Source organism: Embiotoca jacksoni, unplaced genomic scaffold, assembly GCF_022577435.1.
Source record: "Embiotoca jacksoni isolate LCO1_2020_lvr unplaced genomic scaffold, fEmbJac1.0.p SCAF_10, whole genome shotgun sequence".
In the NCBI taxonomy this organism is placed as follows: domain Eukaryota; kingdom Metazoa; phylum Chordata; class Actinopteri; family Embiotocidae; genus Embiotoca; species Embiotoca jacksoni.
This window is the reverse complement of record NW_027185230.1, coordinates 658,651-685,544: the sequence shown is the minus strand read 5'-3', so window position 1 is coordinate 685,544 and position 26,894 is coordinate 658,651. Positions and strand designations below refer to the sequence as shown.

Sequence of the window (26,894 nt, the reverse complement as noted above, 5' to 3'; positions counted from 1 at the left end):
ATTTCCCTCTGAGGGATTAATAAAGTACCTACCTACCTACCTACCTACCTATCTATCTATCTATCTATCTATCTATCTATCTATCTATCTATCTATCTATCTATCTATCTATCTATCTATCTATCTATCTATCTATCTATCTATCTATCTATCTTATCATTCCTCTGGTCTCCATATAAAATGTTAATCTGTCTTGTAATGACACTTTACAATTTATTGGAAAATGATCACTACCCATTGATGTTTCATCTTCTACATCCAACTCACATATCCCTGCTAAATTCCCAGATATGATAGTTAAATCTAGTGCAGACATGTTCCACGTGTGCACATCTAATCTAGTCCCTCTACCATCATTTAAACAAACCAAATTTAAATCTGTTCTTACTCCACCCCATAACGTGCTATGTGCATTAAAATCTCCACATACCAACACCTTGTTGCCACCTATCCCTTCAATTTGTGCCAATCTATTCACCTCTAATTTTTACAAGGATTCTAAAAATGTATAACTATGATCTCTCTTTCACTTATCCAGAGCTCCACAGTTACATATTCTAGCTCAGTCCCTATCTTTACTTCTGGCGGGGCTTCCTTTTCTTTTTTCTTCTTCTTTAGGCTTTTTGCACTTTAAACGCTTCTGGCCATTTTACTGCTCTCTACAGGATAGAAAAACCGTACATCACCTTTTCTAGTAAAACTTTGACCCCCCTTGAGTTAAATTGTTTTGTTTTTTCATTGCCCTCCTTTCAGTGTTATGTTTTTTTTTAAGTTTAGGGCACTACATTAGAATAACCGAGCTGGACGTTTTTCAAAGATCAGTTCACATTTTTGCCATAATGTTTCTGCCTCCTTCTTGTTAATGAAGCTCTCTTAGTTCCCTAAATCCAATGTGGAAGGCTATGTCCAAGAACCTTTGCATCCTGTAGCATATCTTAAAAAAACAGGGAAAATCTCATCGCTGGGTTGAGCATTTGATTTCCTCACCTCAGTTTTCATTGTTTTCTTCTTCATTTAAATGTGTCTATTTAATGTGTCTGCCATGTGCAGTTGAAAACAAAATGCAATTTTTTAAATGTAGTTAGGCTACTAGAAATAAGTACTGATGCTCAACAAATGGAGTATCCTCCATCAAAACAAGTATGCCTGAATTAAAAATCAAATTGATAATCCTGACTTTTAGACTTTTGGGGTTAAGCGCCTATATTTCCCATAATGCAACTTCATATGTTTTTTGTTAGACCTTTCTCTATACCTGCTATTTAAAAAAAAAAAATCATTTTTGTTGCTGAATATGGATTGTGTTTTTGTCCACAAGGGTAAATAGCGCACTATATAGTATAATATATATATATACAAGAGTTGAGATCCATATTTTGATCATTAAAGCCTGCTGTTTATTGACTTAGACATAAATAACCAAGTTGACATGAAATGTGTTCAGTCTGATGATAAAACTGTTCCTCTTTGAGACTCTTAAGTCTGACGTGCATGGAGTAGCCCACGGGGAGCTTTAAGAAAATCTACCAACAAAATAGAAAACATTTGGGGTCTATTGGAATTCACATTTAAAGACTTAAAATCTATTGTTGTTCCCAAAGCCGCCTTTTTCCGTCAACATAGCGTTAATACTGACTTGATAGCATGTTACTCTGAAAACATTGCTGGGATGATTCTATTGACATATCCATGTGCAGTTGGCTTGTTCGCTGACGCTAACTAATGTCAGGTACTGGTCTGCAGTCGATCTATCAAGTGTCACGCATGAAGTATTGGGACTAGAAACCCCACTTGGTTTAATTAAGATCTCAATTACGCACCTTTACTGTGCGTCACGTGACCACAGCACCTACTCGCCCACTTCCGAAGCTGCAGCTTGCCTTTGAATGTCACGCGTAGTTTTTAGTGGGCTGTTTTGTTGTTGTTTGAAGTGCTGGACGCGTCAGACCAGTCCGGCAGGTTTGTGCGGGGCAGAGAAGGTGAAGCATCCGGGGAGGAAGGGCGGGGAGGGGAGCCGCAGCCGGAGACTCTACAAGCAGGAAGAAGAGGAAAACATGGTGCAGTGACAGAGCGCCCAAGAGACCGACAGAGAACAGGATTCAGCGTTTTCTATTCATTTGCAGGCGACACGCAGTAAGTCCAGGTAACATGTACATGTACATGTGTGAGTTTGAGTTTTTGGCTTTGAATTTCTGGGTTTTTATCTCATTTTGTTAAAAAAAAAAAGAAAGAAAAGCATGGGAAGTTCCACCTGGGCGGCTGCCGAACTCACCTTTCTTCCTCAGAGAAACCTACATCGTTTGCACGCAACAGTTTCGATTTATAAATATTATTTAAATGAGTATACTGAAACTTTGTTTTAAACCCTCACAGGGATAAAAAGCGGTTCAGAACAGGTACATTACAAATTTGTGTCCGTGAACTGCCTCCATTCTCGACTTGTTGAATCTTCTCTTGTCAAAAAATATTTATATCTAATTTAGGGTTCTTCCTGTAAAATATTTTAAGGTCCTTTTAAAACATCTAAAAATCGCGTGTCCAGTCGGGACGAGGTCGCTATAAAGTCTCTGCATTTGGATAAGTATTATAGGAAAGACATTATGTCACAGCCTACCAATAAAGAGACCAGTATACCATAAACCAGAAGTGCTGTCATTGCAGGCAGAATTCTATAGTTACATTGTCCATCGTTTAAAAAATTATAGTTTGTCCAATTTACTTGTGTTTCATCTGTCCCAATAGGCCCGTATCTATGAAGGTCCAATTCATAGGTAGACTATATAGAAACACCTCTCATTCACTCAGTTCAATGGCATCCTCTATTAAACACCTAAAACTGTTTGAATAAAAATGGAAACATCATATCCTTCATGATGATAGGAGTTAATGGAGGACTCTTTTATTGGACCGTATTGATCTGGAGCAGAAGCTCTCTGACATCAGAAGTAGGTCTGGATATTGAATGTCAATATTTTTGGTGCTTTATCTACAGAACGCAGTAATGAAACTTGTTCAAAAACTTAGAATGTCTGGACAGATTCCTCCTTTTGTTATTGATTTTAACCAGAACGTTTTTAGATTTGAAATTGTCTGGCTGCTTGTGTTTGGGCAATGACGGGTGTTTATTTTGCTTTTCAATGTGAGGTATACAAAAAAAGAGTCATTTTGGTATCCATACTCAGACTTGGGAATTAAATCGGTTCATTTATGCTTTATTTGTGATGCCCCATACCCAGTCAAGTTGAAAGTGTTTCCATTACGCAATCAAATGTCTTGCCATGATGACAAAGGAAAAATGTGGCGTGAGAATGTAATGAGTAAGTAAATATCAGCACCGTGTTTTTTTGTTTTTTTTTGACCCGCAAAATATTGTCATTATTTTGCCTCACTGTGACTCCTGGCCCAAATCCTTCAGAATAAAAGATTCTTACTCATAAACTGTGAAGAGCAGAATACTTAAATTTAACAAAAGTGTCAAACGATTATTTAGAAAAATACGTGCATGTTTTGTCATTTATCCTCACATATCCAAAAATGTAGGCAGATGTTCCCAAACAGGTGGTCAGAACCTCCCCAGTTGTTTTAAAGATAATACTGAAAGAGCCTCGAAAGATATTTACCTCCTCCATAACCTTTGCTTTTTCTATTGTAATTTATAGAAAAACTCGACCTCCTCAGGTCAGGACTCTAAAGATGATCTAAATTTTACCAGGAATTTAATCACATTGGTTGAACTGGTTAAAACACACACAGTATTGGTCTGATTTTAAGTGGATATTGTTTAATTTTTAAGGGGAACAAGCCACAACTTTTGGGGATACACTGCCATGAGCTACAAGTGTCTTAATCCCACAAAAGTAGTTGTTTCCCTCCCATCTTAAATATATTATATTGCTTTGAATGTCTGGGCCTCAATGTGGATGTGATTCATGTCAAGCAGCAGAATAATAGTTGTGTCAAAGCCACGATTTTTCTTCCGTAGTTCAACCTACCATACAGCTTCTTTCGTGTTCACCATTAGACTCCATTGTAACTTGCATAATAAACATGTTGTGTTTTGAACACAGTGGCAGCTGCTGGACGCAGGAGTCCAACTAGCCTGGATGTTTTTCCATAAACAGGCAGCGACGCGTTTCTCTTGCAGACAAAGCAAGTTTGAGCCCCTTTGATTAGGGAAATGTTTGTCTCCTTATGGAAATATCCGACCTTGGAAGCAATGATGGGGAATTTGAATCATGACTTGAGAGGCAAATTGATTAGAAGAGTTGACCGAGGTGGAAGTCACGTCAGCTGTCTGGTTTCTATGTTTTTCATACAGATGACCCGATGGGTTTCACTTATGGACCTGAAACTTTCCACGGGGTTGTTCTGACAGTTTTCTGTATGTTTTATTAGTGCCTTTTGTTTTGACGTTTATTTTAGTATATATTTTATAGAAGTAGCAGTCTTCTTCTTGCATCTTTTTTTTTTTTTTTTTTTTTTAGGTAAATGCTTGTTTCATTTATATGTCGTGACGCAGTTTGACTTACAGACCTACTTAGCAAGTGATGTTTCCAGCTAAGATCTTCTAAAATTTCTGCTAACTGTCATTAATTAAAGTAGTTTCATGTAATATGTATTAAGACATGTTGACAATATCTCATTATCGTGATATGAGACCAGATATAGTCTGAGGTTTTTGATATTGCGATATCATAATAAGGCATTTGTGTTGTCTCTTCCTGGTTCTAATGGCTGCATTACAGTAATGTGACGTTAATTCTTGAGCTCAACAGACTTCCAGATGTTCTGTTGCCTTTGACCATTTTCGCGTCATTATATCCACATTAATGATGATTATTTGTCATAGATCTTCTTGCGTATATATATCGTGAAAGCACAGACGGTTGTCCCTCTAATATTGTCACAATATCGATATTAGTGTTTGCTCCAATATATTCTGACATTTGATCATACTATACTGTATATACAGTACATAGTTTAACTGGTCAACACATGAATTCACTGCAGTAGTCAGGAATGTGTGGCATCACTCATGTGTTGAAGCTTGAACATATCACCCACATTCGTGCGCTAGTCGCTATCTTTCTACTTCACAAATAAACTTTAATCATTGTTCATTTGCCCGATAATTATGATGACTTGATCATTTTAATGATACAATAAGTAATGGATTAAATACCTTTTGCACAACTCAGTCGGTCCTCCAATCGGTAATTTAGGCAAATAGGGATTTGATATTTCAAATTAGAGTTGGAGTTCTTTATTTCCGCCTTGGGGCCTTAACTCGTTTGGATACATTCTAAGTAGGCACCTCTCCTGGACTCCCAAATTCCCTGTTAGTATCTTTTTAGTTGATCAAATTCCACATTAACTTTGGGAATTGTAACCTCAAGCGTATAGCAGTAATTAAAGTATGTATTGCTTTGTGATTCTATCTCGTTTAAGGTCTCTGTATCAAAATCTAGGGGGCAATAAGGACCCAACAGAATTTATTTTGCCGGGAGTCCCCTCTAATACGTCACTCTAACTATAGCCACTATTGTCAGAAACATTTTCTTTTCAGGCTTGAGCCCTGTTGAGGCATCACTCATATGTACTGTAAGAACAACATAGGCAAATTAGTAGTCAAATACAATTTGACTGTATAAGGTGTGAAGTTAGTGTGGGTGCTTGTTGCCGGGGGGGGGGGAGACTCCATGACACCGCTGTATACAAAGGAGTCATTTTTTGTAATTTCTGTTGTGGCTTTATAGCATCCTCATCATCCCCAGAGGACCTGAACCTATAGCTGTGCGAGCGCCGTGCGTCTCTGTGGACTGACTCTCTGTGTGTTTATGGATTCATTGTCTGAACTCCAGCTGTGAGTAGAATACAGAAGAATCTCACTGTGGACTCGACTCATTAACCTTCATTAAGCTCCATCAACAGCCAACACACACAGTGTGTGAACATGCTTTCAGTATATTTCTATCAGTTCTGAAACTATTAGTGGATTAGTTGATTCTATTTTTATAGCTTGAACAATTGATTGACGGATTAACTGACAATGAAGATCATTGCCACTTATAGCCCTAAAACATCCTTAACCTATGAGCCAGACTAAAACGAGAGAAAAGCATATTTTGCTGCAGTATAATATTGTTTTGCTATAATGCTACATTGTTTCTTGTTTCACCGCAAATGTTCATGTCACCCTGTAATATTACCAAAAAGAATAATGTAATGAGAATTATCTCTGTACTGCATGAAGGCAGATGTTAAACTCATTTATTATTTTCCTTGTTTAAGGTTTTACTGCAATGAAGTTGTGTAATTCAAAGATTTTTATGACCTCACAGAAAGTTTAGTGTCATTCATGTAGACAGAATCATTTGTGAACTGACACATCCAGATGGAGAGAATATACATGATAATGTTGAATTGTTGGCAACTATGCTGGACACAGGTTGAACCTTTATCAATACCATGAGACACAAAGACCATCATTGTTTTTAAACCAATCCTTAGAAAATACCACAGTCATGTTAAAATGTGCTGCACTGTTCATTTACAGGAGCAACGTTTGCCAGATACCTTTTTTTTTTTGCAGGAGTCTCAATATTAGCAGAATTTTTTTTTACGCAAGGTGCTGAACATGGCCATACACTTGTTAACATTCATGGCAATCTTTAAGTTCATTACTTAAGGGAACTTTAGATGGACTAATAAGACCAGCGTAGGTGATGTTTAAAGAGGAACATGGTGAATACTTTGAGGTTTGTGCTGCTCTTCCTGCAGAGTCACCGTACAAAGTAGAAATCCAGCAGAGAACAGGCAGCCATTGTTCATCTTGTTTTCCACCTGATTATTAGAGACATTGGCTCAAACGGCTTCCCCTCAGGTGCTGCAGAAACTCGACTCTAGACCGATAGCATCTGTTCTCACCCGGCCACAATGCTCCATGGACACAAATACTTCACATTCCCCTCCGCTGCCGCCCAAACCTTCGCCTCATCACAAACTCGCGGCTGTCTGCCTCCGCCAACCAGTCACGTCCATGTCTCTCCAGACTCATGAAATAATTGGAGTGACAACTTTGAAGGAATCCTTATGAGTTCACATGCTTGGCTAGTAAAGCTGATAGAAAGTAGACAGCGCTTCAAATATGGATGTTGCTGCAAAGTAGCTACAAATTCTAAAACGTGGATGTTTCACACACATCGTCAACCTAAAAACAGAGCGATCTGTACAATCACCACAGTTTGAAGGGGGATACCCAAGATCAGTGCCACCAGTTTAGTGTCTGAACAAATGTGAAATATGTTCACAATATCCTCTTCTGTTCCAGAGTTATGGCGTTGAATCATGGCCGGAAAAACATATTATTGTCACAGTGAAGTTGACCTTTTGAACATTAAATGTCACCCCCATCATGTTATCCTTTTAGAGGGGTGAAATTGTGTGACATTTTGTCATAAATAGTGGATGAATTATTGAGTTATGGCCACAAATTTGTTTTGTGAGGTTACAGTGACCTTTGACATCCCATACAGACCCTATGATATTCTGCTTGTGTAATTGTGTCATACACACACCTGTAATTCAGTTCTGACTCATCAAAACCGATATCAGAACTGAAAACAACTCTTGACTTATCATACTTCCTAAATGCATTTGCTGACACCTTTAATTCAGTTTTGAACTGTCCAAATATTTTTTGCAGATGTTGCTAATGTCATTATGAGTAGTCTGACTTGTTGCACGTGACATTGCTCATTTCATCAAGTCCAAACTCAGGTTAAAGATATGTGTAATTATATTCTGACAAAGTAGATTGAAATTTGAAGATATCTCTAATAACATTCTGTAACCTTATATGTACAATTATATTATGAGTATTCCAAATTCCAGTTTGTGATCTCCTTAACATCATTTTGCCATAATCACAGTTCAAGATACTTACGTCATTTTGACTGAAACTTAATTCAAGATATTTATATTGTCTTTTTAAGATATCTTAAATTGAGGGTAATTAAAGATATCTTAAACAGGAATTATGACGAGCCAGAATCAACTTGTAAATATCTGAAATTGAATTGGGCTCTACTTATATTCATACATTTTCAATTAATTAAGAGACAAGGGGAAAATGTAACAAGAGAGTTGATGAATTCTATATCATTTGAATGGATAAGTGTGCACCTACAAGAAAACAAAAAGTTTGTAAACTATAAATTAATTGTGAGTTTTTAGCGTATCTACAGATCATGACTTCTCATCTCTCCTTTTTTTTTTGTTTCATGTTCCCCGAAGCCGCCTGCTCTCCTGGGCCGTCTGAGCACAAGCTGCACCTCCCGCAACATCTCAGGTTTCGCTGTCGTCACTTAGGTATGTTTTCCTCTGTCCCGCTCCGTGAATCTCTCCCACCTTCTTCCTCCTTGCTCCTTCTTATTGCCATAAGGACGCCCCGGGCCAGACACCAGAACATGTTCCTGGTGCAACGGGCGATCCTTGCAGTGCTTTTGTAGGGAGGGCCGAGCAGCGGGTTTTGACCTCTCGGGAGGAAAACTGGGTATTTTGAATTTGTTCTTTCAATGAGGCTGCTTTCAGGCTCAGAAGGTGTCTCAGGTGGTTTTGCAAACATTAAAAACTACTTGATTTAGGTCAGTGCTTGCCAGCACTACTTAATGTTTCCTAACTTCTAAAGCTTTCTTCTCCTGTATTTTATTCTTTTTTTTTTTAAATTTTTTTTATCTGCAGCTTCTATGTACTGTTCTTTTATCCCTCCTAATTGTTTATTGTCTCTGTGGTTCTGTATTGAGGACATTGTTCAAAGAAAAGTCTGAAATGAATGGGGAATAATGGGAAAAACCTTCTGAATCAGCAGCTCTTTGCAACTCGAGAAAACTAGAAACAAAATGAGCCGAGCTTTAAGTTGATAAACTTTACTAACAATGTTTTTGATACGAGCAACACTTTGGTCTACAACCCTCTGTTGAATGTATGGTTTGTTTGAAAAACATCTGGTATTTCTTCTGTGTCAAAAGTCTGTAAATCTTTCTCTCTGAATGAGTCTTGTACACCTGAATCTTGGTCTATCAGCATCCGAGCGCTCCGGGTTGTTTGCTATTCCCACAGAAATCAGATATTGGATTCTCCCCCCTGTTCATGCACCCCCCAACACCCTTTGTAACGGCTCTATCCCCCGGGTGCGGGTGGGATCCTGTAGATCCTGAAGAGCCCCATTACTTTCTGCTTATATAGCTGCTGTTTTTCATTAACATGCAGCAAATAACAACTGAAGAAAGATCAGACTGAGTTGTGTCTGAATCCACTGTCTGAATTAGAATTTAATCCAGATTTTTTTAAAAACAAACATATTTAGTGTGTCATGGAAACTGATATGAACCAAAAAATAAATTTAAAAAAAAGGTCAAATGTCTAGATGGAGATCATACAAGGAGTTGATTCTTTTACAGTAAAAGTCTCTTCTATGATTGCAGGTGAAAAATATCAATATTTTAATGTCAAGTAACTGTAAAAACAGCAGCTCCTTCCAAACAGAGAAGTTCCAAACTACTGAGGCTTTTAAAAATGGTACTTTACCTTTTGACAACTGCATTGTATCATTTCCCCCCCAAACATTTGATGAGATGTAACATTTGATATTTGGCATTAAAAAATATATAGGATACAGTCACTTTTACACGTGCACAAATGAAGCCAACTCCCCTCACTTAAAGATGGCTTTCTATTCATTCTCTTTCACAATCCAGGAAGTACTTATTTTGACAGCATGCATACCTTAGCCGCTGACAGGTTTCTAAAGGAATATGTGGAGGTATGACGCAGGGCTTTATTTGAGGTTTTGTGTTCCTTTGGTGTGTCATTTTGTTTGACTGGATGATGATGACAGTTCTGCAAATAGAATACACACCTGATGTCAAGGTGTTTCCTAGAATCCATCTTGAACACCAACTCCTGTTGCTCTGTAGAAAATCTGTCCTGGAAAGACAACCTATTCTGTCCTAAATACTGTAATTAATATATGAATATTACAACCAAAATCAAAGAGTAGTTTTTGTTTGTTTAAGCAGTGGCAGAATGGTGAGAGATGTTGTAAATGAAAATATGAGCTGTGAAAAGAGAGATCGACTCCTGTTCTCCTTCCTTCTCTCATTCTTTCCCTCCTCTCACTCAAAACTCTGTTTTTCTCCCCCTTCTAACTGACTCTTCATGTTCAGACTTGTGTGACCACACAGAGCGCATTCAGTCAAAGAGCAGTTTCTTCAATAAAAGAGTTTGGTTAAAAAGTGTGTTAATGAGCCGCGACAGTAGCACACGACCAGCTGATAAAACAAGCCCAGTGCTTTATTCTTAAAACAGTGTAAAAACACTGATAAGGCTTGCCTTGAGAAGTGTTATCTAAATGTCTCCAAGTGTCTAATTGTGTAATTTATTCTTGGATCTGATATCAGCTTATTAAAATTTTTAATTTAGATGTAAAACATGGATTTTGTGATGAATCTTGCTTTCATTAGGGTGCTACTGTAAATATAAGGCACTCATAATGGTACCAAAACCTCCTCTGCTTTCTGATCTTGTGCTGCTGTGGTTAAGGTTGTGGCAGGTTTGCCCTTAAACAACTTGGCTTGGTTTAAATATACTTCAGGAGTACAGGAATCTTTGTTGTCAAGGTTACGATGGTTAGGTTCATGGTAAAAGAAACAAGCTTCAACTGTTGTTAGGAAATAGGCAAAATCTCACCTCCTCCTGCTGTCTGTGATTTCTGTCCTCCTGATGGGCAAGAGTCATAATTCTCAGTCATTGTTACTGGAACATAAACATAATGTTGTTTTTGAGAATTTTCATATCACTGTTGGATCCAGCATTAAATACGTGTTTGTTTTTGTGTCGACAAGCCTTTGGTGGAAACGTTCCTGCAACTGTAGAATAAAGTTGTGAAATGTTGTTGACACACTTCAGTCTGCTGTGAGAGGGAAACAGGGGTGTGTCTGATGCCATACACACAAGGTGAGCTAAGCTGTTTAGCATTACAGCTTCTGAGTCTCCTAAACGGGGTGAAAACCACTAAGTTGAACATCGCTGTGGGTTTGAAGCACACGCCTAAAAACGTTTGTGCTGAGACGTCCCAGCGTGGAGGCTTCGGCAAAGAGGTCTGGATCCATTTCTTTAACATTCATTTTTGGTCCTGGACTAATTTTTGTTACTCAAATTGCAACGTCATCTGACTGAAGAATCATCCTGTTTGAAACCCAGAACGTCCAGGCTTCAAAACCTGATTTTCATGTCAAACGGAATGTATCTCTGCATGGCTCACATTCACAATGGAAACATGAGAAGACTTGGCATTGACCTACACTGTACAGCATTAGTCAGCCTTTTAACAGCATGTTAAACAGCATGTTGGAAAAACAAAGGTGTAAATAACACTAACAAAGACTCTGTGGTTTTCAAGTGGTGCAGTAATCCTTGAGAGTGTGACCAGGCCTGTGAAGGAAATAAATTAGATTCAGCCATCATTAATTTATTATGTAAACCTGTGCTTTTCCTCATCTGACATGTTAAAATGTCTTTTGGGAAGAGGACGGATAAAAAAGTATCACCTGCTAAGATAACTAAATGATGAAATGGGCAGGTCTAAAGGGGAAAAAAGATTTGGTGTATATAAACTTCACATATAGAATTGTTATAGAATTTTTCGAATTGGAGCCGAGGTCCCTGTCTGGGCCCGTTTGTGTTTTTTGGCGAGTTCCTTTCACCGTTCAGAGCTTTTTAAGTGTGTTTGTTCTTGGAAACTTAACTACTGAACCTTGACTCACAAGGTTCAGTGCTAAAGGTTTCCTCCACACCATTAAACATTAAGCTGACGGGAAGCGCCAATCTAAGCTTGGTACCCGGTAACCAGGAGCCGTTAGTCGGATGTCAGACGGGGATTCCCCGGGAAGCAGCCACTTCATTACGTCGTCTGTCAGAGCTGAGACATCCCGTCAGTGAGTATTTCCAGCAGCAGCAGGGTGTATGTGGGATTGAGACAGAATAATGTCAATGAAGGAGCATGTCACACAGTGCACTGATTGGTTTTTAGTAGTTTTAGGACAACAATGCAGCTCTGTGGCGCAGAGAAGTCACATTTATTGTCGTCTATGTGTCTGTCAAAAGATCAGCGTTGTCCTTCAGATAAGCTTTTAAAAGGTCAAAATCCGTGCTTGTGGCAATGTTGTGTTATGAATCAGGATGAACATGTACAAATTCTGAGGAGGACTGTTAGAGGTTCATCCTGCTCTTCCTGTCTCACCAACTCGGAAACAAATCCTCAGAGAAATCTGATTATGGCTGATAGTTTTTCTCGTCCTGTAGAAATATACCCGTGTTAACCTGGTCTCTCTCCGTCCTTCAGTCTGAAACCAAACCCAGGTTTCCTGTTTACACTGACATGTTTGGTGTCAAGTTGCTGCTAAAAACAGACAGCAAATCAGCTAATTAAAGCTCATGCAAGCAGAGTCCCAAGCAGAAAGTGACAATGAAGAAGAGGGTGTGGTGACATTCCTCAGATGCATGTATTTGCATATTCATTCATTACACAGCTCTTTAACACGCAAACACAGTAGGAATGTCATCAAACATGTATCATATTATATCGTGGCCTTTGTCATTCAAATCCCAGCAAACATGAACTGAAGCTCTTCATTTCCGTGACATCTCGCTGAGTATTGGCGGCTTGAACGACCCAACAGACCAAAGTTATGACACATTTTAAACGACTGAGGAAAACCTGAGCAGAACTCATCCAACCGCTGTGGCCACATGTAAATTTATGAGTTCATGAATTCGTTCTTCTAAATTGTCTCACTTACTTCCCAATTCTCTGCATTCTTGTTCTGTTTGTGGCAGGCGGAAGTTGCTGGACTTAATTTGTTTTTGCAAAAGTACAAGGTCATGGTGTTCCTTTTGTAAACGTGTTTGACTTGATGTGACTGTTGTCACCGCTATCAGCCGATCTTCTCATTAGCATTTCTTTACTTTTTTCTTCCTCGTTTGAGAAACTGAGACCTGTGGATTCATGAATCTGTGTTCAATTCACTAAACTACATGGACTTATTTTTTAAATGTATTTTAATTTCACCTATTTATGTTTACACTTTTCATTATAGTGTTGGTGAGTTTGTTCTTCATGGCTGTACAGTTGGTTTCCACTCCTGAATTTTATGTTTCCTTGACGTTCGACACCATCTTACTAAAACCACAGAATTCTAAAGACCCCAGTTTGCTTCACATGAAGTAAGTTGTTTGATGTTGACATCACCCTGCTAATGCACTGATCAGGTATAATATTTACCATGTTCACTGTTTTAGTTCATAGTGTCTCGTTAGCATGCTAACATATTAGCACTAAGCACAAAGTACAGCTGAGGCTGATGGAAAGGTCATTCGTTTTGCAGGTTCTTCCTCAAAACATTTGGGACAAATTTAATTTTGTTAAAGATGTTATTAGATAAAATATCAAATGATCACCATGGTTATTACAGTTAATAGTGAGGGGGATATGAGTGCATACCATATATCATAACAATCTATCCAACAGTTGCAAATACATTTCACTTAAAAGCCAAAAAGGCCTAACTGCCCATGGCACTAGCAGCAGATTCTCTGTAACCCGTATTCTAATGAGTCTCTATAGCTGAACAGCGAGTTGGACTTACTGACCAACACAGCCATTTATTTAGCATTTATTTACGACATATCTATTGATCAACTGAAACTCTTCGTCTTTCTCAGAGATACCTGAGGTGTTAAGATGAGTCGGCGGCGCGTAGACTCCAATGGTTCCCTGGGGCCTGACGATGAGGTCATGCCGTACAGTGACGATGAGACGGATGATGAATTGGCAGAGAGTTCGGAGGGGGAAGCAGAAGAACCTCAGGGAGCTCCGCACCCTCCAGTGGAAGCTAGACCCAGTGGTGAGTTGCTAAAGACACGCAAATCCTTTCTGTTCTTTTATTTTGGGAAATCCCATTTGTTAGCCATATTTCTCAGTCAAATCAGAAGATCATTTATTTTTTTTGGTCATTTTTGTGCATCCACTACAGAGAGGGGGCAATGATTTGTTTCACCTAGCTTTGCACAAAGACTAGAAGCAGGGGAAACTGCTAGCTTAGCTCCATTAAAAACAATCAAAACTTAATGTTTCATGTGTTGTTTTTTTGTTTTTGTTTTTTTATTTAAAAAAATTCCTTCTTTGAATGATACTATTTTGTTTCACAGATATCGGCTGGAAGGTGAAAGCCAACGACCGAGCCTATCACCACCTGCCAGAGTTTCAGAAAAAAGTCTTCTTGTGCATCAAGAAGAGCAGATACTCTGTAAGTACAACCGCTTCCATAAGACTGTAATTTAAACTCTAATGGACTTGTCTGGAGGTGCATTTATTCTCCCTGCTTGCTGGTCCTAATATAAACCAAATCCTGAGCAGTTATATCTGAACAGAACAGGTACAAGTGTACAACTTGCATATTTTACCTCAGTCCATCAAGGATCCCTCTGAAAGTATTTATTGACTGAATGACAACCGGTCTTATCCTTGCACGTAAAATCTGATTATCGGCTCCCTTTGGTTTATGCACATTTTTGGTTAACCATCGAGCTTGTTTGTTAAGTTGGTTAACAAACCATTAACAAACTGTCATTGATTGTCCATGTTATAACCTGGATTCATGCGAAGAACAGAGTTCAAATAGCTATCTCTAGTGAAATGGATCTGTCACATTGAATATGTGGAAAACCATTATCATCATGTGAAGGACTCGCATCAGCTGACTGCGGTGGCTTCATTTTTACAGCACACACAGGAGGGTTTTTGTGTGTGAAGCTTTGTGTCATCAGTCTTTGTGGAGGCTGTAACCTGATCGTCCAGCTGAGCCAAACTCTATCTCCCCATCAGACACATTAGACACAGTGAGAGGCAGTGCAACTGAAGCCTGACCATGTTAGAAACAACTTAAACTAATCTGCTTAAAATAAGAGTCTTAGTTTGAACAATAAGCTGGTGAGCAGAAAGTAAAACACGTGGTGAATGTTTTTGTCTGTCATTGATTGTCCATGTTATAGCCTGGATTCATGCGAAGAACAGAGTTCAAATAGTTATCTCCAGTGAAATGGATCTGTCACATTAATGATGCCCCTACAAACTGAGCCACTGCCTGCATGGTTAACCAGGACACTGACCGCTAAGTGTTGAAGGAAACTGTGATGTTCACGTTATCAGTACTTGGTCTAAGATGTATTCAATAAGGTAAAGCAGGCTACTTGTAGAGAGATAGAAATGATACAAATAATCATACTGTAATATGCACAAAGTGGTGGAGACGAGAAAGAGATCGTATCAACGCCTAAGGAAGGACATCTGTTATCTTTCAAGGTTATTCAGGGAGAGAGCAGACAGGTACACTATTGTATGACAATGAAGGTCTGGACCTTCCTGAAACATACAAATAGCTCATATAATCAGATGTTTTCCTAGCAACATCTATCGTGATGTTTCAGCAATATTTAAGGATCAGACCAATCAGTTATATTTCATCCCTCCAGGTGGAGCATGAAGTAAGAGATGAAAAGAAAGTGCTGGGGGTAAATCCTTTGGTCTGCATTCTGAATCACGCCCCTTGTCGTGTCTGGTTTACATTTTGTGCCCGTCTGTCTCTTCTTTGGTTCATCTTTTGTAAAGGCCAGTTGATCAGGATAGCCTTTTAGTTGTAGAGAAGACTTGCAGTATTGGTAATGTTGTACCTGAGCCCCAAAACCTACATACCTTTAGTCTGGAGCTGTTTTGAATGGTTTAGCCTCAGCCCCATGCTTTCTATGAAGGAAAATCTTAACTGCAACAGCATACAGTGATAGTTTAGACAATGTTTATCTTCCAAATTTGTACACAACAGTTCCTCGTGCTCAAAGCCAGGTCGAATAAGAAATAGTTTTCTCAGTGTGGTGTGGAAGCACTTGAAACTGCCTTCCACAGAAGCCTGACCCTATCACCGTCCAACACCAACCGGAGCATTGACTGTGAGCCCGACCTTATCAGCCAGCCTCAGCTCAGGTTATTATGTGAAATCAAACTCTAAGAGGTGTCCTGGAGCAGCAGGGCTTCAGCGTCTTTCTCAGAGAAACTGTGGCAGGGAGGAATGTCCTGCTCAGTGGAAACACGGTGTTTATCAGAGAATAGATGGTAATCATGAACTGAAACACAGCACTAGCTCAGTACTGACACCACGATAACTGGACCTGATGAAGTGTGGGAGCTGCGTCTCCTGAAGTGTAAGATTATTCACACTTTTTCAACCTTAGAAGCTTAGCTGTCTGCAAATTAATTTTTTTTTTTCAAATAATTGAATGAAAGTTTTCGACAAACCTTGTGTTGACACGTTATTTCAAACAATATCATGGTTGCTTCGAATTAGGGGTGCTAAGAATCATGGACCAGACTTTCACTGCAGTAGATTTCCAGTCTACAGGAATAGTTTTCAGCTCTTAAAGACCAGTGAGGTTATCTGATCAGAGAGTCTATGTAGTTTTAGATATAAATTATTTTATATTTTTAGTAAAAGGTTTTTACACAAGTAATCAATTAATGAATTAGCCCATTGCTTAAAACTACTCCAATGACTCCCATAAATATTTAGGACTTACAAGAGACAAATACACATAAACAAAAGGTCTCAAATGGCACCTGTCAAGGGCCAAATAAACTGCATACTATATTTCCCATAATGACACAGAGTAGTTTTTCCTGAGACGAGTGCTTCCTGGAGAACATTTACGTCTCTGTGACCGCACATTTTTTGTTTATAACTCATGCGTTATTATAAAATTTTACTCCTCAAGTTTAATCAAGATCAGTTGACATCATTCTGACATCATTACAGCTCTATTTCTCAAGAGCTGCTAAATTAATCTCTACATGTAAAATTGGCACAGTATTCCTTTAAGAGGCATATATTCTGTTCTTCAAGAAAACTGAAAATACTAACACACGTTTGCTGTGTTGTTCTCTGTAGGGAAACGGCATCAAGACATACAAGTACAACGCCTTCACCTTCATCCCCCTGAACCTGTACGAGCAGTTTAAGAGAGTAGCCAATCTCTACTTCCTGGCTCTGCTCATCTTACAGGTAAGTCAAAAAAATATGTGACCTGTTTTCTCATTTCGTATGGACCAATAATTGCCATCTTATGTTTATTTGTTTGTTAGATTATTCCAGACATTTCCACCCTGCCCTGGTACACAACTCTGATTCCGCTGGTTGTGGTGCTGGGAGTCACCGCCATCAAAGACCTGGCAGATGATCTGGTAAGACTTCCAGCAGCAGTACATCACCATGTAAATTGTCTGTACTTGTATAGTGCTTTATCACCTTTTGGTCTCAAAGTGCTTTAACATGGTTTTCCCATTCACACACTAATGAGACAGATCACCATGCAAGGTGCTGCCATCAGGAGCACATTCACACACTGATGGTACGCCATCGGGAGCAACTTAGGGTTCAGTGTCTTGCTCAAGGACACTTAGGCATGTGGACAGGAAGAGCTGGGGATTGAACCACCAACCTTCCGATTAGTGTGCAACCCACTCTGCCGACTGAGCCACAGCCTCCCCATGTGATACAGTGTGTTATTTTTTTTTAATTTGCTTACTCTTCCTCTTTTAAACTTTTTCCTTCAGGCACGTCACAGGATGGACAAAGAGATCAACAACAGGAAGTGTGACGTCCTGCTTGACGGCAGGTCAGAACAAAGTTGCTTATTACTTTAAAAATGACACCAATATTTTATGAGGAATTTCAGTTGTCAGTTGTTTATGTCCACATAAAAATTGATTGGTTCTTTCTGCGTCAGGTTTCAACAGTCTAAATGGATGAACATCCAGGTCGGAGATGTGGTTCGTCTCAAGAAAGACGACTTTATTCCGGTATGTTTTTGCTTGACTGTCTATTTCAAGACAACCCAGTGGGGCATCTTCAACCAATACAAACTTTCTTGAGCAACTTCTCTTTTTCAATAAAATTAAAACTTACTTAAATTGACTAATTTGTTGGCAAAAAGAAATCAGTTTAGTCTTTTATGAATAGGTTCTGTACTCTAAATCGTTATTTGCCAGATATAAAATTGTACAAAGTCATACCATCATTTTGGTGTGGGTTTGAGAGTGGTATAACAACAGTCAGTTTAAAGTAGGACGGGAACACATCATTCCAATGATGAATGTGTGGTAAGTGTTAAACCCACCTGAATGTTTGATGAATATTATTAAAATGTTTTTGTTTTTTTGTATCTCTTCAGGCTGATATCCTGCTGTTATCAAGCTCCAACCCAAACAGCCTTTGTTATGTAGAAACAGCAGAGCTCGACGGGTAAGACTCTTGACCTTTTTAAGAAAAAGTGAAACAAAAATCTTTAGCATAATTCAGTGTTACAAACTCTAAGTTTTGATCTGTACTGTCTATATTGAGTATTATATTCACATTATATCAGACTGCTGAAGCGGTGTTCCTTGCTCTGTGAAGTTTGTGTTTAATCAGTCTTTTTCTGAAGCATTCAGTCAACAAATTCCTCACTGATATGAGAAGAGTAAATTTGCAAGTGCTTTTGCCAAGAGCTTAATAGCTTCTGCCAAACTTGTCTGTGTGACCTATGTGTATGTATATTCTGTGATTAAGTGAGAAACGCCTTATAATCAAACAAACCTGCCTGTACAAGCCTCTATAATGGAACTTTTTTTTTTTTTATACTAAAAGGCAACTTAACTGAGACATAGACATCAATATCATCTTTATAACACATTTCTTTCTATTGTCAGAGCTTTGTGGCATCAGAGAAGTATGAACTGACGAATTTTCATAACTTAACTGTATTTATCAAACTTATTTTTAGTAACTTGAATCCAGCTCTGGTTTACTTGCTCCTGCTTTCCTCAGGAGTCAGTTTTTATTCCTCTGTATATGCTGTTTCTCTGGTTCAGAGAGACCAACCTGAAGTTTAAGTTGGGACTTCGAGTGACTGATGAGAGACTGCAGGAAGAACGTCAGCTGGCAGAGTTTAACGGTGAGCATACTTCACTACTGCAAGCAAAGTTTGTTTACACCGCCCTGAATCACTTTTAATTACTCACAAAGAGAATAGCCGGAAAACAAAACCTCATTTTTCAGTTTTAAAAATGAAAGTATAAAATGTATGGAATTTTAAAAACAGAATATTTTTGAATAAGTATATTTGGTGTATTGAAGGGAAATAATCATAATGCGTTGTTGTAACAAAGCTATGATTTTTGCCACACCAACCTGAAAAAAGATTAACAATACATTTTTGTTACTTAAAATAATAATAAAACCACTCTTGCTTCGCTAATAACGGCAGTTGTCCCACATAATAATTATGATATCTTTATGTTTGCATTATGCAATGTGTATTTTTTTATGTAGGAGATTCTTGGGAATTTCCAGGTACCCTTCTTGATATCGCAGTTTTGTGTTTTCAGGAAAGCCTAGGGTCTTTCTTGTATTTTTTTGTAAACATGTAAAAAGATGTTTTTAAATTTTATTAAAATGTTCAGAAGAGATATTTTTCATAAAATTCTCGTCGATTTTAAATTTACGTTGTGTCACAATGTCTAATGTGCAGTTAAACAACTAAAAAAAGCAGGAAATCTGTTTGAAATGTTCAAGTTGTTCAGGTGCTGTAGGGAAATCTAAGCTGGTATACTAGATGATGGTTATTAGGTTAGAGGGGTATTTAAAGTTGTCTTCATCTGTTATTGTTGATGTTAATGGATCCAGATCCAGAGCAAAGTATCTTGATAACCTTTGACACTCAGTCATGAAATACTGAGCTATGTCATGCCTCCCATAGATGAACACTTCCCTGTTTTAGTATTTTTAGCTTTTTGACCTAAATTAAAGCCTTCTTGTGTCCTCTTCTGTTTCATAGCTCTGATCGAGTGCGAGGAGCCGAACAACCGTCTGGACAAGTTCATAGGGACGATGCTGTGGAACAGGGAGCGCTATCCTTTGGACCTGGACAACATGCTGCTCCGAGGCTGCAAGATCAGAAATACTGAGACGTGTCACGGGATCGTCATCTTCGCAGGTGTGTACAATGTCAGATAGAAAATGTAGCTCGCACAGAATTAACTGATGATGGGCATACAGCATCCTTATTATGCTGATACACAACTTCTATTGAATTGATTGCAAAGTAATCACTTTTAACAAACTTTTAGAAATGTATAGTAAATTGTAAAATATGGGGAAAAATATGCTTTTCTTCTTGGACCAGTTGATTTCTCCTTATGCAAGAAATCCTCATGATTAGTCTTTTAAGCAGTTGTTGATCAACACAACAAGCTGTTAATTTTTTAGAAACAAATTTTTTTTTTAACAAAAATGCGGCAAATTATTATTATTATTATTATTTTCAGCTTCTCAAATGTACAATTTGCTCCTTTTCTTCGTCTAACTTAGACAACTGGTTGGAAAACTCCTGGGCTTTTATCATTATTTGAAAACTATCCCCCCAATAAACAATAATGGCTCAATTGCATTAAATAACATTTTGTTATTATTATTAATGAGTGATAATTAATAGCAATATTAACAGATAGCAATATACTAACATATGTTACTGTAGGAGCTGACACCAAAATCATGAGGAACGGAGGAAAAACGAGGTTCAAGAGGACCAAAATTGATGAGCTGATGAACTACATGGTTTACACAGTAAGTCTGAATCACCAGTACTTTTTGATACTTTCTGGTGTCATTTACCTTCTCATTGGATCGTTCCATCATCATTTAAGCTCAGCAGATGCACGTTTGTCATGTGGTTTTCCTCTCGGTTTGATGCAGCATTTTCACAAAACATGCCTCTCCCCCTCCTCGCTGTAGATCTTCGCGCTGCTCATCCTGATATCAGCAGGCCTGGCTATCGGTCACAGCTTCTGGTACGAAGAGATCGGCTCTAACGCCTGGTATCTGTACGATGGCAAAAACCAGGACGCCTCCTACAGAGGCTTCCTCAGCTTCTGGGGATACATCATTGTCCTCAACACCATGGTGCCTATTTCTCTATATGTCAGGTCAGTAAAACCACACAAACATCTTTGGGTTTGTGGGCCCACAAACTCAGCTTCTATGGGATAAAGAGAGCGTTTCAAAATACATCTTCTGTTCTGTGAAAGCTGCTAAACTTTCATGGCTTAGTAGATTTAATGTTTCTTTTTTTTGTGGAAGATCTGAAAGCAGCGCAGCTTTAAATCTCCCTTAAAACACACAGTTTTCATTTTTAAGGTTTTTCTTTACTTCAGTCTGCCAGTTCAACATTCCCATCTGCACTGCAAGCAGCTGCAACTGTCAGTAGACCTTCACCTAGATAACAAATGTATCAGCAGAGCTTTAAGATCTGTAGTGTTGATTTACTACTCTACTAAGGAGTTACTTTTACTTAGCTTTAATCAGACACTATAAGAAAAACTGATGTTTCCGGATACTATAGTCAAAGAGCAGCTCTGCCTCCAATAGGCAGCTATCAAAATGAAAGGTGTCAGTGTAATCTTGTGTGTGTGTGTGTGTGTGTGTGTATTTGTTGTGTGTGTGTGTGTGTGTGTGTGTGTGTGTGTGTGTGTGTGTGTGTGTGTGTGTGTGTTGTGTGCTGTGTGTGCAGTGTGGAGGTGATTCGTCTGGGCCAGAGTAAGTTCATCAACTGGGACCTGCAGATGTATTTCCCAGAGAAAGACACACCAGCTAAGGTGCGTTACGACTGACTTCATCCTGTGAAATGAGGATTTGTTATTTTTCAATCTCTATGAGTAGGATTTGCCCCAGCAGCTGATCTGTGTTGCTACCTGCGCTTCTCCTGTATAACTTTATTTTCGGTGTGCAGGCTCGAACCACGACCCTGAACGAGCAGCTCGGGCAGATTGAGTACATCTTCTCCGACAAGACGGGAACTCTGACGCAGAACGTCATGCAGTTTAAGAAGTGCACCATCGCTGGACGCAGCTACGGTACTGATGTGCTTTATTTCACCCAAACACATGAATACAATCCAAGAACAGTGGCTTTCAAGACACCAAATCAGGTCCAGTGGTGTCAGTGCCAAACTTATAGGTGTATATATACTTGTATTCTTTCACAGAGTTTGTGACTTATAGGGATGAATGGAAATATACAGGAAGGAAAGCAGAAAGAGGAAACCAGCAGGTCTTGAAGATGTAAAATGTTTTAGATTCCATCCATGTTTTTAATATTCCTAATTTTTTGTTTTTTTTATACAAAAGTCCAAATGTGCTTCTATCCTGCTGTAGGTAGTATTATTTGTTATAGAATATTTCTGTATGTGAATTTAGCTAAAACCGACTGGAAAATCCACAGTTAAATTTTCTTTGGCATGATCTTATAAAACAAAATTCATATATGGATTTAAAATTTCTAATACTTCAATTGGTTCATTTATTCATCGGTCCTTCCAGCTTTTAATGCTTATCCAACTCATGTTCAATGATTACTTATAAGTGAAATTATTACTTACTATTTGTATTTGATCTGCAACTAAACATTATTTTCACTCTTGATTCATCAGCTGATTATTTGCTTGTTTAGTTGATTAATCATTTGGTCTATGAGATGAGGAAACAAACTGAAAAAATGTCATCCTCAACTGAAGTCTATACATTCCTTATTTTATCTAATAAAGTCCAGAAATCCAAAGATATTGATTTGTCATCATATATGTCAAACAAATGTCAAGCAGCTCTTGACATTTAAAGTGCTGGAATTTGAGAATATTTGTTTTTTTTTGTGTGTAAAAGTCAGATGAGTTCCTAACAGGACAATTGTGTCTGCTCTGAGAAACACAGCAGACATTATCTGTGACCAAGACCACTTCAGTTTCTCACTGGTCTGTGAAATGATTAATCGATTTGTGAAAATGGTTCATGATTATATTTTTGTTGAATTAACAACAGAATTAACAACTGATTAACCAATCAACCGTATTCAAAAATATTCTGTTTCAATCAAAAGTCCTTCATGAAACATCCTACTTAAGTAAAAGTAGTCAGTAATAACAACAAAATATTGATTAAGTATTAAAGTAAAAGTCCTGGTTTTGTCCCTCTGACTGATATATTATTATATATGACCTCATTAGATTATTAATCGTTAAGCAGCATGTTATTGTTGTAGCTGCTGCAGATGGAGCTAGTTGGAACTACTTTCTATCCAGTTTTGTATTCAGGGAAAACAGATTAGTAGCACTTAAAATGACACTTACTAATAGCACTTTGTAGTTTGGCTTTCTTGAAGAAATTGTATTTACTTGATTCCTGTTGTTCTGGGTTTTGTACCCTCATGGTTGAAATGCACTTATTGTAAGTCGCTCTGGATAAAAGCATCAGATAAATTAAATGTAATGTAATGTAATAACGGGTGCTGAGGGGTCGTCAGATGATTACTGGGAGATGAAATTAGGGAAAACAAAGTTTTGATTAACAAATCTGTTTGAAATTTTTGAACTATTCCTCTAATCTTAGATTTTTGCTGAAATTTCTTGAAATGAAACCGTGTAAGATGTTTAGAGGGGAAAACCACTGTTTGGTGAAGTAGCATCTTATAGACATCTGAAATGTGACCTCATCTTGTAAGATGTCAAAAGACAAACAGGTTGGAAACCACTGATTTAATATTATCTATTGTGTTAAATCTCTTATCTGAAAAGTATCCTTGGCTGTCACATAAATGTAGTGGAGAAACTACAATATTTCACTTCAATGTAGTGGAGTGGAAGTAAAAAGTAATCGAGAATGTTTCCATTCTCGATTACTCAATGTACATACTCAATGTACAAGTACCTTAAAATCATAGTTAAGTGCATTACTTGAGTAAATGTACTTAGTTACTTTCCACCACTGACACTTGTTGAGTAAGAGCTACAAAAGATAGTCAAAATAAAGATTGTTAGTCAAAGTGTCTCTGATACAGTTACAAAATGAGGGAAAGAAAAAAGAATAAAAGTAAGAAATGAAATCGTAAAACAAGAATGATAAAATGTAGATGACAAACTAAAATGGTTTGGGCGAAGCAGTGAAACCAGAAGAACTGAATGAACTGCTTTTCCTTCTTATCACTGTCGCATGTATATGTCTTAATAATTTGTTTTTACAGTTATGATTGCTGCACCCTGTGCTGTATTGTAGTTCTGCAGTTGTGTCATTCTTTTCTCCTCCCAACAGGTGACCCAACCACTACTGAGGGAGTGGCGCTGGACCGAGGGAAGGTAAAACTCAACAGTAACTTTAGAGGAGGAGTTTGGATCTAAAATCAATGAATACTCAAAACCAAATGTTAGTTAGAGCTTCATATAATGTTCTGCGTAAGTATAAATTTATGAAAAATGACCCCCATTCTGAATTTAAGTAAATGTGCCATAAATATGGATGAATGATGTGACCAGACTGTTTTGTTTTCTGCCAGCCGGTTGATTGGAGCTGGAACCGCTACGCTGACAGAAAGTTCCAGTTCATGGATAATTACCTGGTTGCTCACGTTCGATCCAAGAAGGATAAAGATGCTATGGAGTTCTTCAAACTGCTCTCCCTCTGCCACACCATCATGGTGGAGCACAAAGAAGGTAATCCTAAAATCAGGATTTGGGCAAAGGTCAAGAAGCCTGTGACGTCCGGGTGGGATGCGCAAGCAGCAACAGCACAGCTAATCAGCTGTGTGTTTAGCTGCAGCATCTGTCAATCAATGCTAACATGTCCTAAAGAGAAATTAAACACTCGTCAAGCCATATTTTTTTATATTGTCATGGAGTAAAACACCTCTGTCCAGTGAAACGAAGAGAAAAAAAACTGTTAAATGGTTGCATTGCTGTTAAAAATCCAACTGCAGGTATTGACATGTTTCGTTGTTTCCCCTCAGGTGAACTAGTGTACCAGGCGGCGTCTCCTGATGAGGGCGCCCTGGTGACGGCAGCCAGGAACTTCGGCTACGTGTTTCTGTCTCGTACGCAGGACACCATCACAGTCAAGGAGATGGAGCAGGAGGCGACCTACGAAATGTTGGCGCTGCTCGACTTCAACTCTGACCGCAAACGCATGTCTATCATCTGTACGGGCACACTCACTCAGACACACACACTATTTTTAGTCAGACAGCAACTCGCACACAAAGTCGAGCTGTAGAAAATTCACAGCAAAACTCAAAAACGTTTTATATGATCATGGAAACAAAGCACAGAGTTAGTTGTTTAAACATAAACCATTACTCTTTTGTTCTCACTGTGAAAAATGTAAAATTATTCTCAAAGTAGAAGTTATGTTTCCATAATATCTTGCCACTAAAAATGGTAAAAGGTAGTAGGTGAAGTATTTAATCGAATCAAGTAAAAATTTAACATATTTGTTGTACTTATGTTGATAGTTTTGTGATTTTTAACTTTGTGTGACATTAGCTGGGCCTGTAGGTATAAGATGTCGACTCAAGCCACATAACATGCATCCACATGTGGCTCAGATTGTCCTGGATGTACTTGTATGTTGGCCTTTTCACTTGAAATGAGACCCACACTTTAGAGTAATGTTATGAAACCGTGTGTGTCTTCATTGTTCTGACAATAGAGGTGCTGTGATGACAGCAGCCAATCAGACAAGTGATGATTTATTTACAGGACTTGGACTTGTGACTTTCTGTCTCCTCGGATCCTTGAACCTTCCTTCTATGTCTTGTGTTTTTCAGTGAAGTTCCCTGATGGTCGTATCCGCCTCTACTGTAAAGGAGCAGACACCGTCATCTATGAGCGACTCGCCCCCAACTCCAGACATAAGGAGAGCACTCAGACTGCTCTGGATGTGAGTTCATATGGCTTTATTCTCATTGGATTCTGTGTGTTTCACTCCTGCATGCAGCTCATTGGTGAAACGGCAGATATTTTTCTCTTGGAAGGAAGCCTAGTGTTATTTCTTGGGTTGCAGGGCTTTGCCAACGAGACCTTGCGGACGCTGTGCTTGTGTTACAAAGACATCAGTGTGGGTGAGTATGAAGCCTGGTCCAGGAAACACAAGGACGCCCAGGTGACCATGGTGGACCGAGATGCCGCCCTCGACCGCGTGTACGAGGAGATTGAGAACAACCTGATGGTGAGTGGAAAACACATTTCAGTTTGGCAAATTAATCAAAAATGAACTTTCATCCTGAAAAAAAGGTGTATTGGGAAACTGGGTCATTGAAACGCCTACAGAGGCTGAAGTTAGGATTCATTAAGAAAACATGAAAAGAATAGAGGATCACAACTTCATAATAATAGACATTCTCAAACAAAAATGCATAGAAACAGTTTTTGGTTTCAACAATGCTGCAGACATTTCAGCAGATTTTGGTTCTAAATAAGTTGTGGATCATTCAAAAGAAATTGTTTTCATTTTCAATTTTTGTTTGGAGCAAATAGTCATTGAATTTCTTAATTGGACAAAAATGGTGACAATCAACTGTTTTCTATGTTTCCAGTATTTCAATTTCCCATTGATCTTGATGGGACATGTTTTTTCTTTTTCTTTTTTAACTGTATTACTCGTCAGTTAAAATCTGGGTATTTCTTAAAAAAAAATCTGTAAAACTGAAAAACCGTAAGCCCCAACTACATCTAACCATCAGTGCCTGTGTGTTTAGCTGATTGGAGCAACGGCTATCGAGGATAAACTACAGGATGGAGTCCCTGAGACCATCGCCAAACTGGCCAAGGCCGACATCAAGATCTGGGTCCTGACTGGAGATAAGAAAGGTACCACCTGGAATAATATACCTGCGAGGCAACAGGAATCAATATATCTACAGTAAATGTCTCGG

General features: G+C 38.4%; 1 protein-coding gene across 2 annotated transcripts in view; it reads left to right on the top strand.

Moving 5' to 3' along the window:
- The first annotated feature begins 1,980 nt into the window (after nucleotides 1-1,980).
- The window catches only part of atp8b1 (ATPase phospholipid transporting 8B1), a 33,755-nt gene continuing 8,841 nt past the window's right edge, over nucleotides 1,981-26,894 (top strand). The window contains exons 1-22 of one of the 2 annotated variants that reach the window (XM_069160703.1): nucleotides 1,981-2,133; nucleotides 5,757-5,863; nucleotides 8,296-8,370; nucleotides 13,783-13,964; nucleotides 14,269-14,366; nucleotides 17,055-17,168; nucleotides 17,249-17,347; nucleotides 17,720-17,781; nucleotides 17,893-17,965; nucleotides 18,337-18,407; nucleotides 19,016-19,098; nucleotides 19,981-20,139; nucleotides 20,680-20,768; nucleotides 20,937-21,127; nucleotides 21,712-21,796; nucleotides 21,931-22,054; nucleotides 24,281-24,324; nucleotides 24,522-24,678; nucleotides 24,972-25,160; nucleotides 25,788-25,900; nucleotides 26,024-26,188; nucleotides 26,718-26,829. In XM_069160703.1, coding sequence (XP_069016804.1) covers nucleotides 13,802-13,964; nucleotides 14,269-14,366; nucleotides 17,055-17,168; nucleotides 17,249-17,347; nucleotides 17,720-17,781; nucleotides 17,893-17,965; nucleotides 18,337-18,407; nucleotides 19,016-19,098; nucleotides 19,981-20,139; nucleotides 20,680-20,768; nucleotides 20,937-21,127; nucleotides 21,712-21,796; nucleotides 21,931-22,054; nucleotides 24,281-24,324; nucleotides 24,522-24,678; nucleotides 24,972-25,160; nucleotides 25,788-25,900; nucleotides 26,024-26,188; nucleotides 26,718-26,829 — 2,191 coding nt within the window. In that variant the 5' untranslated portion in view covers nucleotides 1,981-2,133; nucleotides 5,757-5,863; nucleotides 8,296-8,370; nucleotides 13,783-13,801. The remainder of the gene's footprint in view (nucleotides 2,134-5,756; nucleotides 5,864-8,295; nucleotides 8,371-13,782; nucleotides 13,965-14,268; nucleotides 14,367-17,054; nucleotides 17,169-17,248; nucleotides 17,348-17,719; nucleotides 17,782-17,892; nucleotides 17,966-18,336; nucleotides 18,408-19,015; nucleotides 19,099-19,980; nucleotides 20,140-20,679; nucleotides 20,769-20,936; nucleotides 21,128-21,711; nucleotides 21,797-21,930; nucleotides 22,055-24,280; nucleotides 24,325-24,521; nucleotides 24,679-24,971; nucleotides 25,161-25,787; nucleotides 25,901-26,023; nucleotides 26,189-26,717; nucleotides 26,830-26,894) is intronic. The other variant, XM_069160712.1, reaches the window with a different exon arrangement.